This window comes from Oncorhynchus mykiss, chromosome 25, assembly GCF_013265735.2.
Source record: "Oncorhynchus mykiss isolate Arlee chromosome 25, USDA_OmykA_1.1, whole genome shotgun sequence".
Lineage (NCBI taxonomy): Eukaryota > Metazoa > Chordata > Actinopteri > Salmoniformes > Salmonidae > Oncorhynchus > Oncorhynchus mykiss.
In genome coordinates, this window is record NC_048589.1 from 46,932,289 (window position 1) to 46,947,368 (window position 15,080).

The 15,080-nt window shown below is 49.3% G+C and overlaps 1 protein-coding gene across 4 annotated transcripts in view; it reads left to right on the forward strand.

Moving 5' to 3' along the window:
• Nucleotides 1–15,080, forward strand: part of fgfr3 (fibroblast growth factor receptor 3) — a 223,665-nt gene that overhangs the window by 148,764 nt on the left and 59,821 nt on the right. For 2 of the 4 annotated variants that reach the window (XM_036962310.1, XM_036962309.1), the window contains exons 6-8: nucleotides 33–156; nucleotides 6,455–6,645; nucleotides 13,857–14,010. In XM_036962310.1, the coding sequence (XP_036818205.1) occupies nucleotides 33–156; nucleotides 6,455–6,645; nucleotides 13,857–14,010 (469 nt within the window). The remainder of the gene's footprint in view (nucleotides 1–32; nucleotides 157–6,454; nucleotides 6,646–13,856; nucleotides 14,011–15,080) is intronic. The other 2 variants (XM_036962312.1, XM_036962311.1) reach the window with 2 other exon arrangements.

The window sequence follows — 15,080 nt, forward strand, 5'->3', positions numbered from 1 at the left end:
CCCCTCTCTGCTTCTCCCTCTCTCCCCCTCAGCTAAGGCACCAGCAGTGGAGTCTGGTGATGGAGAGTGCTGTCCCTTCAGACCGTGGGAACTACACCTGTGTTGTACAGAACAAGTACGGCACCATCACCCACAGCTACCAGCTAGACGTGCTAGGTAAGACACCACCACAAATAGACATGCTAGGTAAGACATCACCACAGCTAGACTTGCCAGGTAAGACACCACCACAGCTAGACTTGCCAGGTAAGACACCACTACAGCTAGACGTGCTAGGTAAGACATCACCACAGCTAGACGTGCTAGGTAAGACACCACCACAGCTACCAGCTAGACGTGCTAGGTAAGACACCACCACAGCAAGACGTGCTAGGTAAGACACCACCACAGCTAGACGTGCTAGGTAAGACACAGCCACAGCTAGACGTGCTAGGTAAGACACCACCACAGCTAGATGTGCTAGGTAAGACACCACCACAGCTACCAGCTAGACGTGCTAGGTAAGACACCACCACAGCTACCAGCTAGACGTGCTAGCTAAGACACCACCACAGCTAGACATGCTAGGTAAGACAGCACCACAGCAACCAGCTAGACGTGCTAGGTAAGACACCACCACAGCTAGACATGCCAGGTAAGACACCACCAAAGCTAGACGTGCTAGGTAAGACACCACCACAGCTAGACATGCTAGGTAAGACACCACTACAGCTAGACGTGCTAGGTAAGACACCACCACAGCTAGACTTGCTAGGTAAGACACCGCCACAGCTACAAGCTAGACGTGCCAATTAAGACACCACCACAGCTACCAGCTAGACGTGCTAGGTAAGACACCACCACAGCTAGACGTGCTAGGTAAGACACCACCACAGCTGGACGTGCTAGGTAAGACACCACCACAGCTAAAAGCTAGACGTGCTAGGTAATACACCACCACAGCTACCAGCTAGACGTGCTAGGTCAGACACCACCACAGCTACCAGCTAGACATGCTAGGTAAGACACCACCACAGCTTCCAGCTAGACGTACTAGGTAAGACACCACCACAGCTACCAGCTAGATGTGCTAGGTAAGACACCACCACAGCAAGACGTGCTAGGTAAGACACCACCACAGCTAGACGTGCTAGGTAAGACACCACCACAGCTACCAGCTAGACGTGCTAGGTAAGACACCACCACAGCAAGACGTGCTAGGTAAGACACCACCACAGCTAGACGTGCTAGGTAAGACACAGCCACAGCTAGACGTGCTAGGTAAGACACCACCACAGCTAGATGTGCTAGGTAAGACACCACCACAGCTACCAGCTAGACGTGCTAGGTAAGACACCACCACAGCTACCAGCTAGACGTGCTAGCTAAGACACCACCACAGCTAGACATGCTAGGTAAGACAGCACCACAGCTACCAGCTAGACGTGCTAGGTAAGACACCACCACAGCTAGACATGCCAGGTAAGACACCACCAAAGCTAGACGTGCTAGGTAAGACACCACCACAGCTAGACATGCTAGGTAAGACACCACTACAGCTAGACGTGCTAGGTAAGACACCACCACAGCTAGACTTGCTAGGTAAGACACCGCCACAGCTACAAGCTAGACGTGCCAATTAAGACACCACCACAGCTACCAGCTAGACGTGCTAGGTAAGACACCACCACAGCTAGACGTGCTAGGTAAGACACCACCACAGCTGGACGTGCTAGGTAAGACACCACCACAGCTACAAGCTAGACGTGCTAGGTAATACACCACCACAGCTACCAGCTAGACGTGCTAGGTCAGACACCACCACAGCTACCAGCTAGACATGCTAGGTAAGACACCACCACAGCTTCCAGCTAGACGTACTAGGTAAGACACCACCACAGCTAGACGTGCTAGTTAAGACACCACAGCTAGACGTGCTAGGTAAGACACCACCACAGCTAGACGTGCTAGTTAAGACACCACAGCTAGACGTGCTAGGTAAGACACCACCACAGCTTCCAGCTAGACGTGCTAGGTAAGACACCACCACAGCTAGACCTGCTAGTTAAGACACCACAGCTAGACGTGCTAGGTAAGACACCACCACAGCTACCAGCTAGACGTGCTTGGTAAGACACCACCACAGCTAGACGTGCTAGGTAAGACACCACCACAGCTAGACGTGCTAGTTAAGACACCACAGCTAGACGTGCTAGGTAAGACACCACCACAGCTACCAGCTAGACATGCTAGGTAAGACACCACCACAGCTAGACGTGCTAGATAAGACACCACCACAGCTACCAGCTAGACATGCTAAGTAAGACACCACCACAGCTAGACGTGCTAGGTAAGACACCACCACAGCTAGAGGTGTTAGGTAAGACACAGCCACAGCTAGACGTGCTAGGTAAGACACCACCACAGCTACCAGCTAGACGTGCTAGGTAAGACACCACCACAGCTAGACGTGCTAGGTAATACACCACCACAGCTAGACGTGCTAGGTAAGACACCACCACAGCTAGACATGCTAGGTAAGACACCACCACAGCTAGACGTGCTAGGTAAGAAACCACCACAGCTAGAAGTGCTAGGTAAGACACCACCACAGCTACAAGCTAGACGTGCCAATTAAGACACCACCACAGCTACCAGCTAGACGTGCTAGGTAAGACACCACCACATCTAGACGTGCTAGGTAAGACACCACCACAGCTGGACGTGCCAGGTAAGACACCACCACAGCTACCAGCTAAACGTGCTAGGTAAGACACCACCACAGCTACCAGCTAGACGTGCTAGGTCAGACACCACCACAGTTACCAGCTAGACATGCTAGGTAAGACACCACCACAGCTTCCAGCTAGACGTGCTAGGTAAGACACCACCACAGCTAGACATGCTAGTTAAGACACCACAGCTAGACGTGCTAGGTAAGACACCACCACAGCTACCAGCTAGACGTGCTAGGTAAGACACAGCCACAGCTAGACGTGCTAGGTAAGACACCACCACAGCTAGACGTGCTAGGTAAGACACCACCACAGCTACCAGCTAGACATGGTAGGTAAGACACCTCCACAGCTAGACGTGCTAGATAAGACACCACCACAGCTACCAGCTAGACGTGCTAGGTAAGATACCACCACAGCTCGACGTGCTAGGTAAGACACCACCACAGCTAGACTTGCTAGGTAAGACACCACCACAGCTAGACGTCCTAGGTAAGACACCACCACAGCTACCAGCTAGACTTCCTAGGTAAGACACCACCACAGCTACCAGCTAGACGTGCTAGGTAAGACATCACCACAGCTAGACGTGCTAGGTAAGACACTACCACAGCTAGACATGCTAGGTAAGACACCACCACAGCTAGACGTGCTAGGTAAGACACCACCACAGCTCGGCGTGCTAGGTAAGACACCACCACAGCTACCAGATAGACATGCTAAGTAAGACACCACCACAGCAAGACGTGCTAGATAAGACACCACCACAGCTACCAGCTAGACGTGCTAGGTAAGACACCACCACAGCTAGACATGCTAGGTAAGACACCACCACAGCTAGACGTGCTAGGTAAGACACCACCACAGCTAGACATGCTAGGTAAGACACCACCACAGCTAGACATGCTTGGTAAGACACCACCACAGCTAGAAGTGCTAGGTAAGACACCACCACAGCTACAAGCTAGACGTGCCAATTAAGACACCACCACAGCTACCGGCTAGACCTGCTAGGTAAGACATCACCACAGCTAGACGTGCTAGGTAAGACATCACCACAGCTAGAAGTGCTAGGTAAGACACCACCACAGCTACCAGCTAGACGTGCTAGGTAAGACATCACCACAGCTAGACGTGCTAGGTAAGACTCCACCACAGCTAGACATGCTAGGTAAGACACCACCACAGCTAGACCTGCTTAGGTAAGACACCACCACAGCTAGACGTGCTAGGTAAGACTCCACAACAGCTAGAGGTACAAGGTAAGACACCACCACAGCTAGACCTGCTAGGTAAGAAAGACTCCACCACAGCTAGACGTGCTAGGTAAGACACCACCACAGCTAGACATGCTTGGTAAGACACCACCACAGCTAGACATGCTAGGTAAGACACCACCACAGCTAGACCTGCTAGGTAAGACACCACCACAGCTACCAGCTAGACGTGCTAGGTAAGACACCACCACAGCTACCAGCTAGACGTGCTAGGTAAGACACCACCACAGCTTCCAGCTAGACATGCTAGGTAAAACACCACCACAGCTAGACCTGCTAGGTAAGACACCACCACAGCTAGACGTGCTAGGTAAGACACCACCACAGCTACCAGATAGACATGCTAGGTAAGACACCACCACAGCTTCCAGCTAGACATGCTAGGTAAGACACCACCACAGCTAGACGTGCTAGTTAAAACACCACAGCTAGACGTGCTAGGTAAGACACCACCACAGCTACCAGCTAGACTTCCTAGGTAAGACACCACCACAGCTACCAGCTAGACGTGCTAGGTAAGACATCACCACAGCTAGACGTGCTAGGTAAGACACCACCACAGCTAGACATGCTAGGTAAGACACCACCACAGCTAGACATGCTAGGTAAGACACCACCACAGCTAGACGTGCTAGGTAAGACACCACCACAGCTCGGCGTGCTAGGTAAGACACCACCACAGCTACCAGATAGACATGCTAAGTAAGACACCACCACAGCAAGACGTGCTAGATAAGACACCACCACAGCTACCAGCTAGACGTGCTAGGTAAGACACCACCACAGCTAGACATGCTAGGTAAGACACCACCACAGCTAGACGTGCTAGGTAAGACACCACCACAGCTAGACATGCTAGGTAAGACACCACCACAGCTAGACATGCTAGGTAAGACACCACCACAGCTAGAAGTGCTAGGTAAGACACCAGCACAGCTACAAGCTAGACGTGCTAGGTAAGACATCACCACAGCTACCAGCTAGACGTGCTAGGTAAGACATCACCACAGCTAGACGTGCTAGGTAAGACACCACCACAGCTAGACATGCTAGGTAAGACACCACCACAGCTAGACGTGCTAGGTAAGACACCACCACAGCTAGATGTGCTAGGTAAGACTCCACCACAGCTAGACTTGCCAGGTAAGACACCACCACAGCTTGGCGTGCTAGGTAAGACACCACCACAGCTACCAGCTAGACGTGCTAGGTAAGACACCACCACAGCTAGACATGCTAGGTAAGACACCACCACAGCAAGACGTGCTAGGTAAGACACCACCACAGCTAGACATGCTAGGTAAGACACAGCCACAGCTAGACCTGCTAGGTAAGACACCACCACAGCTAGACGTGCTAGGTAAGACACCACCACAGCTAGACATGCTAGGTAAGACACCACCACAGCTAGACGTGCTAGGTAAGACACCACCACAGCTAGACGTGCTAGGTAAGACACCACCACAGCTACCAGCTAGACGTGCTAGGTAAGACACCACCACAGCTAGACCTGCTAGGTAAGACACCACCACAGCTAGACGTGCTAGGTAAGACTCCACCACAGCTAGACCTGCTAGGTAAGACACCACTCAGCTAGACATGCTTGGTAAGACACCACCACAGCTAGACATGCTAGGTAAGACACCACCACAGCTACCAGCTAGACGTGCTAGGTAAGACACCACCACAGCTAGACCTGCTAGGTAAGTCACCACCACAGCTAGACGTCCTAGGTAAGACACCACCACAGCTAGACGTGCTAGGTAAGACACCACCACAGCTAGACGTGCTAGGTAAGACACCACCACAGCTAGACGTGCTAGGTAAGACACCACCACAGCTACCAGCTAGACTTCCTAGGTAAGACACCACCACAGCTAGACGTGCTAGGTAAGACATCACCACAGCTAGACGTGCTAGGTAAGACACCACCACAGCTACCAGCTAGACATGCTAGGTAAGACACCACCACAGCTAGACGTGCTAAGTAAGACACCACCACAGCTAGACGTGCTAGGTAAGACACCACCACAGCTAGACGTCCTAGGTAAGACACCACCACAGCTATCAGCTATATGTGCTAGGTCAGACACCACCACAGCTACCAGCTAGACATGCTTAGGTAAGACACCACCACAGCTTCCAGCTAGACGTGCTAGGTAAGACACCACCACAGCTAGACGTGCTAGGTAAGACACCACCACAGCTACCAGCTAGACGTGCTAGGTAAGACACCACCACAGCTACCAGCTAGACGTGCTAGGTAAGACACCACCACAGCTACCAGCTAGACTTGCAAGGTAAGACGCTCCAACAAGATGTCATAATTTGGGAACTGATAGATTAATTGACTTCAGTTCATATTGTCACATGGTATCAAAGTCATCAGAATCCATACTACACCTGTGTGTTTGTGTTCTGCTGACAAACCTCCTGCCCCTCTCACTTCTCTGGCCCATTCAGAGCGCTCCCCTCACAGGCCCATCCTCCAGGCAGGTCTTCCAGCCAATCAGACAGTGGTATTGGGCAGTAATGTGGAGTTCCACTGTAAGGTGTACAGCGATGCCCAGCCTCACATCCAGTGGCTGAAGCACATTGAGGTGAACGGATCCCGGTATGGTCCCGACGGTGTCCCATACGTCAACATACTCAAGGTGGGTGGGACTTAACGGTCTGCTGAATCAATCACACCTGACTTCTTGTCAGCTAGAGCAAATCAGATCTGACTTCCTGTCTACTTGGTCAATCAGACCTGACATCCAGATTGACTTGGACCAATAAGAAGAGACACTAGATTAAACTCTAGTATTACTCTTGTCTGTAGTAGCTGTGAGGCAAGAAGGGATACATTGAGTTGACCTCTAACCTTCTTCATACAAGGTTAGGATGAGGTCATGGGGAGAGTAGTTTTAGTTTGGTGTTCAGTTGATAGTGTGATGTTTCTTTAAAGGATTATAGAGACTCTGGTCTCTCTCCTTAGTCTTCTAGTTTGTTTAGCATGTATAGTTCTGTAACAGAGCAGTAGTCTGGTGATCTAGAAGAGAGCATGCAGGATTCCTCTCAGGGGACAACACCCTTCCTTCCCACCAGAGTGTTTTAAAAACAGATTTTATTTGAACTCAGAGAAAGAGACTCCCAGAGAAATAAAGAATTTGGCTTTCCCATTTTGGCACCGAGGGAATAAAACAATCATCTGGTTTGGACTAAAGTTAACTAGTGTGGTGGCGGCAGGGAGGCAGGGAGAGACGGCTGTTAACCACCCAGACTCTGATGTGCTGTGTCGCCTCGTCTGAGAGAGGGAGGAGGAGGAGAGGAGGAGGAGAGAGGGAAGGAGGGAAGAGGCACTCGAAAAAGCCACCATGGAAAAACTGAGCGGAAGAACAAGGGGAAGGGCAGAGTCAGCAGAGAGAGAGAGAGAGCGAGAGAGAGAGAGAGAGAGAAGTAGGAGAGCTGAGAGAGAGAGAGAGAGAGGGGGAGAAGTGGGAGAGCTGAAAGAGAGAGAAAGAGACAGTGACAGAGACAGAGTGAAAGACAGAGAGAGAGAGAGGACAGAGAGAAAGACAGAAGTAGGAGGTGAGCAAGAGAGAAAGAGAGAGAGAGAGAGAGAGGACAGAGAGAGAAAGAGAGAGAGAAGGAGAGCTGATAGTGAGAGAGAAAGAGAGAAAGAGTGAGAGAATTAGAAGTGTGAGAGAGAGAGAGAGAGAGAGAGAGAGAGAGAGAGAGAGAGAGAGAGGGGGGGGGACAGAGAGAGGGGTGACAGAGAAAGAGGGGACAAAGAAAGAGACAGAGAGAGAGAGAGGGGGGCAGAGAGAGAAGGGGCAGAGAAAGAGTGAGAGGACAGAGAGCGCCTCGGCTACCCAGACCACGGCTCCACACTATTTTCATCTCCACATAATTGAAGCAGTCTGGGACTGGCCCCACCACAGGCTGTAGAGTTGATCTGGGACTGGCCCCTCCACAGTCTGTAGAGTTGATCTGGGACTGGCCCCACCACAGGCTGTAGAGTTGATCTGGGACTGGCCCCTCCACAGTCTGTAGAGTTGATCTGGGACTGGCCCCACCACAGGCTGTAGAGTTGATCTGGGACTGGCCCCACCACAGGCTGTAGAGTTGATCTGAGACTGGCCCCTCCACAGTCTGTAGAGTTGATCTGGGACTGGCCCCTCCACAGTCTGTAGAGTTGATCTGGGACTGGCCCCACCACAGGCTGTAGAGTTGATCTGGGACTGGCCCCTCCACAGTCTGTAGAGTTGATCTGGGACTGGCCCCACCACAGTCTGTAGAGTTGATCTGGGACTGGCCCCACCACAGTCTGTAGAGTTGATCTGGGACTGGCCCCACCACAGGCTGTAGAGTTGATCTGAGACTGGCCCCTCCACAGTCTGTAGAGTTGATCTGTGACTGGCCCCACCACAGTCTGTAGAGTTGATCTGGGACTGGCCCCACCACAGTCTGTAGAGTTGATCTGAGACTGGCCCCACCACAAGCTGTAGAGTTGATCTGGGACTGGCCCCACCACAGTCTGTAGAGTTGATCTGGGACTGGCCCCACCACAGTCTGTAGAGTTGATCTGGGACTGGCCCCACCACAGTCTGTAGAGTTGATCTGGGACTGGCCCCACCACAGGCTGTAGAGTTGATCTGGGACTGGCCCCACCACAGTCTGTAGAGTTGATCTGAGACTGGCCCCACCACAGGCTGTAGAGTTGATCTGGGACTGGCCCCACCACAGGCTGTAGAGTTGATCTGGGACTGGTCCCTCCACAGTCTGTAGAGTTGATCTGGGACTGGCCCCACCACAGTCTGTAGAGTTGATCTGGGACTGGCCCCACCACAGTCTGTAGAGTTGATCTGAGACTGGCCCCACCACAGGCTGTAGAGTTGATCTGGGACTGGCCCCACCACAGTCTGTAGAGTTGATCTGGGACTGGCCCCACCACAGTCTGTAGAGTTGATCTGGGACTGGCCCCTCCACAGTCTGTAGAGTTGATCTGGGACTGGCCCCTCCACAGTCTGTAGAGTTGATCTGGGACTGGCCCCACCACAGGCTGTAGAGTTGATCTGGGACTGGCCCCACCACAGGCTGTAGAGTTGATCTGGGACTGGCCCCTCCACAGGCTGTAGAGTTGATCTGGGACTGGCCCCACCACAGTCTGTAGAGTTGATCTGGGACTGGCCCCACCATGCCACAGCTCTACTGACATCTTACAACTATGACTGATGGGGTGATCTACTGACATCCTACAACTATGACTGATGGGGTGATCTACTGACATCCTACAACTATAACTGATGGGGTGATCTACTGACATCCTACAACTATGACTGATGGGGGGGGGGGGGTCTACTGACATCCTACAACTATGACTGATGGGGGGGGTCTACTGACATCCTACAACTATGACTGATGGGGGGGGGGGGTCTACTGACATCCTACAACTATGACTGATGGGGTGGTCTACCGACATCTTACAACTATGACTGATGGGGAGGGGGGGGGGTCTACTAACATCCTACAACTATGACTGATGGGGGGGTCTACTGACGTCCTACAACTATGACTGATGGGGTGATCTACTGACATCCTACAACTATGACTGATGGGGTGATCTACTGACATCCTACAACTATAACTGATGGGGTGATCTACTGACATCCTACAACTATGACTGATGGGGGGGGGGGTCTACTGACATCCTACAACTATGACTGATGGGGGGGGTCTACTGAAATCCTACAACTATGACTGATGGGGGGGGGGTCTACTGACATCCTACAACTATGACTGATGGGGTGGTCTACCGACATCTTACAACTATGGCTGATGGGGGGGGGGGGGGGGTCTACTAACATCCTACAACTATGACTGATGGGGGGGTCTACTGACATCCTACAACTATGACTGATGGGGGGGGTCTACTGACATCGTACAACTACGACTGATGGGGGGGGGTCTACTGACATCCTACAACTATGACTGATGGGGTGATCTACTGACATCCTACAACTATGACTGATGGGGGGGGTCTACTGACATCCTACAACTACGACTGATGGGGGGGTCTACTGACATCCTACAACTATGACTGATGGGGTGATCTACTGACATCCTACAACTATGACTGATGGGGGGGTCTACTGACATCCTACAACTATGACTGATGGGGTGATCTACTGACATCCTACAACTATGACTGATGGGGGGTCTACTGACATCCTACAACTATAACTGATGGGAGGGGGGGGGGTCTACTGACATCCTACAACTATGACTGATGGGGTGATCTACTGACATCCTACAACTATGACTGATGGGGGGGTCTACTGACATCCTACAACTATGACTGATGGGGTGATCTACTGACATCCTACAACTATAACTGATGGGGGGGTCTACTGATATCCTACAACTATGACTGATGGGGTGATCTACTGACATCCTACAACTATAACTGATGGGGGGGGGGTCTACTGACATCCTACAACTATGACTGATGGGGTGATCTACTGACATCCTACAACTATGACTGATGGGGGGGTCTACTGACATCCTACAACTATGACTGATGGGGTGATCTACTGACATCCTACAACTATAACTGATGGGGGGGTCTACTGATATCCTACAACTATGACTGATGGGGTGATCTACTGACATCCTACAACTATGACTGATGGGGGGGTCTACTGACATCCTTCAACTATAACTGATGGGAGGGTCTACTGACATCCTTCAACTATAACTGATGGGGGGGTCTACTGACATCCTAGAACTATGACTGATGGGAGGGTCTACTGACATCCTTCAACTATAACTGATGGGGGGGTCTACTGACATCCTACAACTATGACTGATGGGGTGATCTACTGACATCCTACAACTATAACTGATGGGGGGGTCTACTGATATCCTACAACTATGACTGATGGGGTGATCTACTGACATCCTACAACTATGACTGATGGGGGGGTCTACTGACATCCTTCAACTATAACTGATGGAGGGTCTACTGACATCCTACAACTATGACTGATGGGGTGATCTACTGACATCCTACAACTATGACTGATGGGGGGGTCTACTGACATCCTACAACTATAACTGATGGGGGGGGGTCTTTCCTACCTCATGAAGCCATCTATTTTGTGAAGTGCACCAGTCCCTCCTGCAGCAAAGCACCCCCACATTATGCTGCCAACCCCGTGCTTCACGGTTGGGATGGTGTTCTTCGGCTTGCAAGCCTCCCCCTTTTTCCTCCAAACATAACTATGGTCATTATGGCCAAACAGTTCTATTTTTGTTTCATCAGACCAGAGGACATTTCTCCAAAAAGTATGATCTTTGTTCCCATGTGCAGTTGCAAACCGGAGTCTGGCTTTTTTATGTAGGTTTTGGAGCAGTGGCTTCTTCCTTGCTGAGCGGCCTTTCAGGTTATGTCGATATAGGACTCGTTTTACTGTGGATATAGATACTTGTGTACCTGTTTCCTCCAGCATCTTCACAGGATCCTTTGCTGTTGTTCTGGGATTGATTTGCACTTTTCGCACCAAAGTATGTTAATCTCTGGGAGACAGAACGCGTCTCCTTCCGGAGCGGTATGACGGCTGCGTGGTCCCATGGTGTTTATACTTCCGTATTATAGTTTGTACAGATGAACGTGGTACCTTCAGGCGTTTGGAAATTGCTCCCAATGATGAACCAGACTTGTGGAGGTCTAAAACAATTCTGAGGTCTTGGCTGATTTCTTTAGATTTTCCCATGATGTCAAGCAAAGAGGCACTGAGTTTGAAGGTAGGCCTTGAAATACAGGTACACCTCCAATTCAGCCAAATGTGTCACAACCTGACCTTAGAGACCTTTATATGTCTCTATGTTGGTTTGGTCATGGTGTGATTTGGGTGGGCATTCTATGTTCCTTTTTCTATGTTTTTGTATTTCTTTGTTTTTGGCCGGGTGTGGTTCTCAATCAGGGACAGCTGTCTATCGTTGTCTCTGATTGGGAACCATACGTTTTCCCACCTGTGTTTAGTGTTTTCTGCACCTGACAGGACAGTTTTGGTTCGTTTTTGCACTTTGTTATTTTGTTCTAGTGTTCAGTTCAAATAAATATCAGGAACACTTACCGCTCTGCGCTTTGGTCTGATTCTTCCTCAGACGACGACACCCGTTACACAATGATGTTAATTAGCCTATCAGAAGCTTCTAAAGCCATGACATCATTTTCTGGAATTTTGCAAGCTGTTTAAAGGCACAGTCAACTTAGTGTATGTAAACTTCTGACCCACTGGATTTGTGATACAGTGGATTATAGTGAAATAATCTGTCTGTAAACAATTGTTGGAAAAATTACTTGTGTCATGCACAAAGTAGATGTCCGAACCGACTTGCCAAAACTATAGTTTGTTAAAACTTCTTAGGGCTGAAATCCCGTTAACGGGATGATATGACAACAGCCAGTGAAAGTGCAGGGCGCCAAATTCAAAACAACAGAAATCCTCAAACATACAAGTATCGTATACCGTTTTAAAGGTAATCTTGTTGTTAATCCCACCACAGTGTCCGATTTCAAATATGCTTTACAAACGATTATGTTAGGTCACCACCAAGCCACAGAATAAACACAGACATTTTTCCAGCCAAAGAGATAAAATGAATCACTAACCTTTGATGATCTTCATCAGATGACACTCATAGGACTTGATGTTACACAATACATGTATGTTTTGTTTGATGAAGTTCATATTTATATAAAAAAATCGGAGTTTACATTGGCGCGTTACGTTCACTAGTTCCAAAAACATTCAATGATTTTGCATAGCCACATCGATTCAACAGAAGTACTCATCATAAATATAGATGATAATACAAGTTATACACATGGAATTATAGATATACCTCTCCTTAATGCAACCGCTGTGTCAGATTAAAAAAAAACTAGCAAACCATGCAATAATCTGAGACGGCGCACAGAAAATGGGGCCAGTTCTGTTATACTCACAGACATCATTCAAACAGTTTTAGAAACTTCAGAGTGTTTTCTATCCAATAATAATAATAATAATATGCATATATTAGCAACTGGGACTGAGGAGCAGGCCTTTTACTCTGGGCACCTCTGGGCACCTTTCATCCAAGCTACTCAATACTGCCCCTGCAGCCATAAGAAGAAATGTGTGTTGTGGTTGAAAAACAAGTTTTAATGACTCCAACCCAAGTGTATGTAAACTTCCGACTTCAACTGTATAATGTACGTCATTTAGCAGATACTTTTATTCACAGTCATTCCTATATAAATGTGTTCTATGGGTGAGCCAGATATAATATATTAATACTTCATATGATAAATGATCTGTTTTAATGAACCACGTCCAGTTTTGATACATGTTCTGTTTTCTCCTTGTGTTTAATTATTGATCAACAGTTTTTTTCTGTCACGAGTAATGATGCGGTGTGTGTGTTCTGCGTACGTACTTACTTTCAGTTGTCGGACTGACTAGTTATCCTTCCTTTCCCTTTCCTTTAATGTCCTCATCTACAGCTTCCATCTCACGGTGGGTTAACCACAGAGATCCTGTTGGATCAAAGTTTTCCTTTAACAAAATTGATAATTTTTTGGGCATGTTGCTAGGATCCAAATGTGGAGTTATAATATGTAATTGTATGGTTCTAACCCTCCTCTCCTCCAGAGTCCAGTCAGCAGGAGGACAGAGGTTGATGTTATACTGGCTGTGTTGTTGTTTACACCAGTGTATTTTAACCCCTTCTATCCAGAGTCTAGTGAGCAGGAGAACAGAGGTTGATGTTATACTGGCTGTGTTGTTGTTGTTGTTGTTTACACCAGTGTATTTTAACCCCTTCTATCCAGAGTCTAGTGAGCAGGAGAACAGAGGTTGATGTTATACTGGCTGTGTTGAATGTGACCGAAGCTGATGCCGGGAAGTACTGGTGTCGAGCATCTAACTTTGTAGGAAAGTCAGAAAACGCCTTCTGGCTCACGGTACACAGACCAAGTAAACCAGGTAAACCCACTATCACTACGACCACCTGGCGTTCCAAGCTGTCTACTGTTGTAACAACCCTCCTCTATCTATCTAACCCATCTGTCTCCCCTCCTCTATCTATCTAACCCACCTGTTTCCCCTCCTCTATCTATCTAACCCACCTGTTTCCCCTCCTCTATCTATCTAACCCACCTGTTTCCCCTCCTCTATCTATCTAACCCATCTGTTCCCCCCCGTCTATCTATCTAACCCATCTGTCTCCCCTCCTCTCTCTATCTAACCCATCTGTTCCCCCTCCTCTCTCTATCTAACCCATCTGTCTCCCCTCCTCTATCTATCTAACCCATCTGTCTCCCCTCCTCTATCTATCTAACCCATCTGTTTCCCCTCCTCTATCTATCTAACCCATCTGTCTCCCCTCCTCTATCTATCTAACCCATCTGTCTCCCCTCCTCTATCTATCTAACCCATCTGTCTCCCCTCCTCTATCTATCTAACCCATCTGTCTCCCCTTCTCTATCTATCTAACCCATCTGTTCCCCCTCCTCTCTCTATCTAACCCATCTGTTCCCCCTCCTCTCTCTATCTAACCCATCTGTCTCCCCTCCTCTATCTATCTAACCCATCTGTTTCCGCTCCTCTATCTATCTCCCCCGCTCAGTTTCTCCTCCTCTATCTCTCCTTCTCTCTCCCTATCTGTCTCCCCTCCTCTATCTCTCCCCCTCAGTTTCTTCTCCTCTATCTCTCCCCCTTAGTTTCTTCTCCTCTATCTCTCCCTCTATCTCTCCCCCTGTTTCCTCTCCTCTATCTCTCCCTCTCCGTTTACTCTCCTATATCTCTCCCTCTCTGTTTACTCTCCTCTATCTCTCCCTCTCTGTTTACTCTCCTCCTCTATCTCTCCTTCTCTCTCCCTCTCTGTCTCCCCTCCTCTATCTCTTCCCCTCAGGTTCCTCTCCTCTATCTCTCCCTCTCCGTTTACTCTCCTCTATCTATCCCTCTCTGTCTCCCCTCCTCTATCTCTCCCCCTCAGGTTCCTCCCCTCTATCTCTCCCTCTCCGTTTACTCTCCTCTATCTCTCCCTCTCTGTC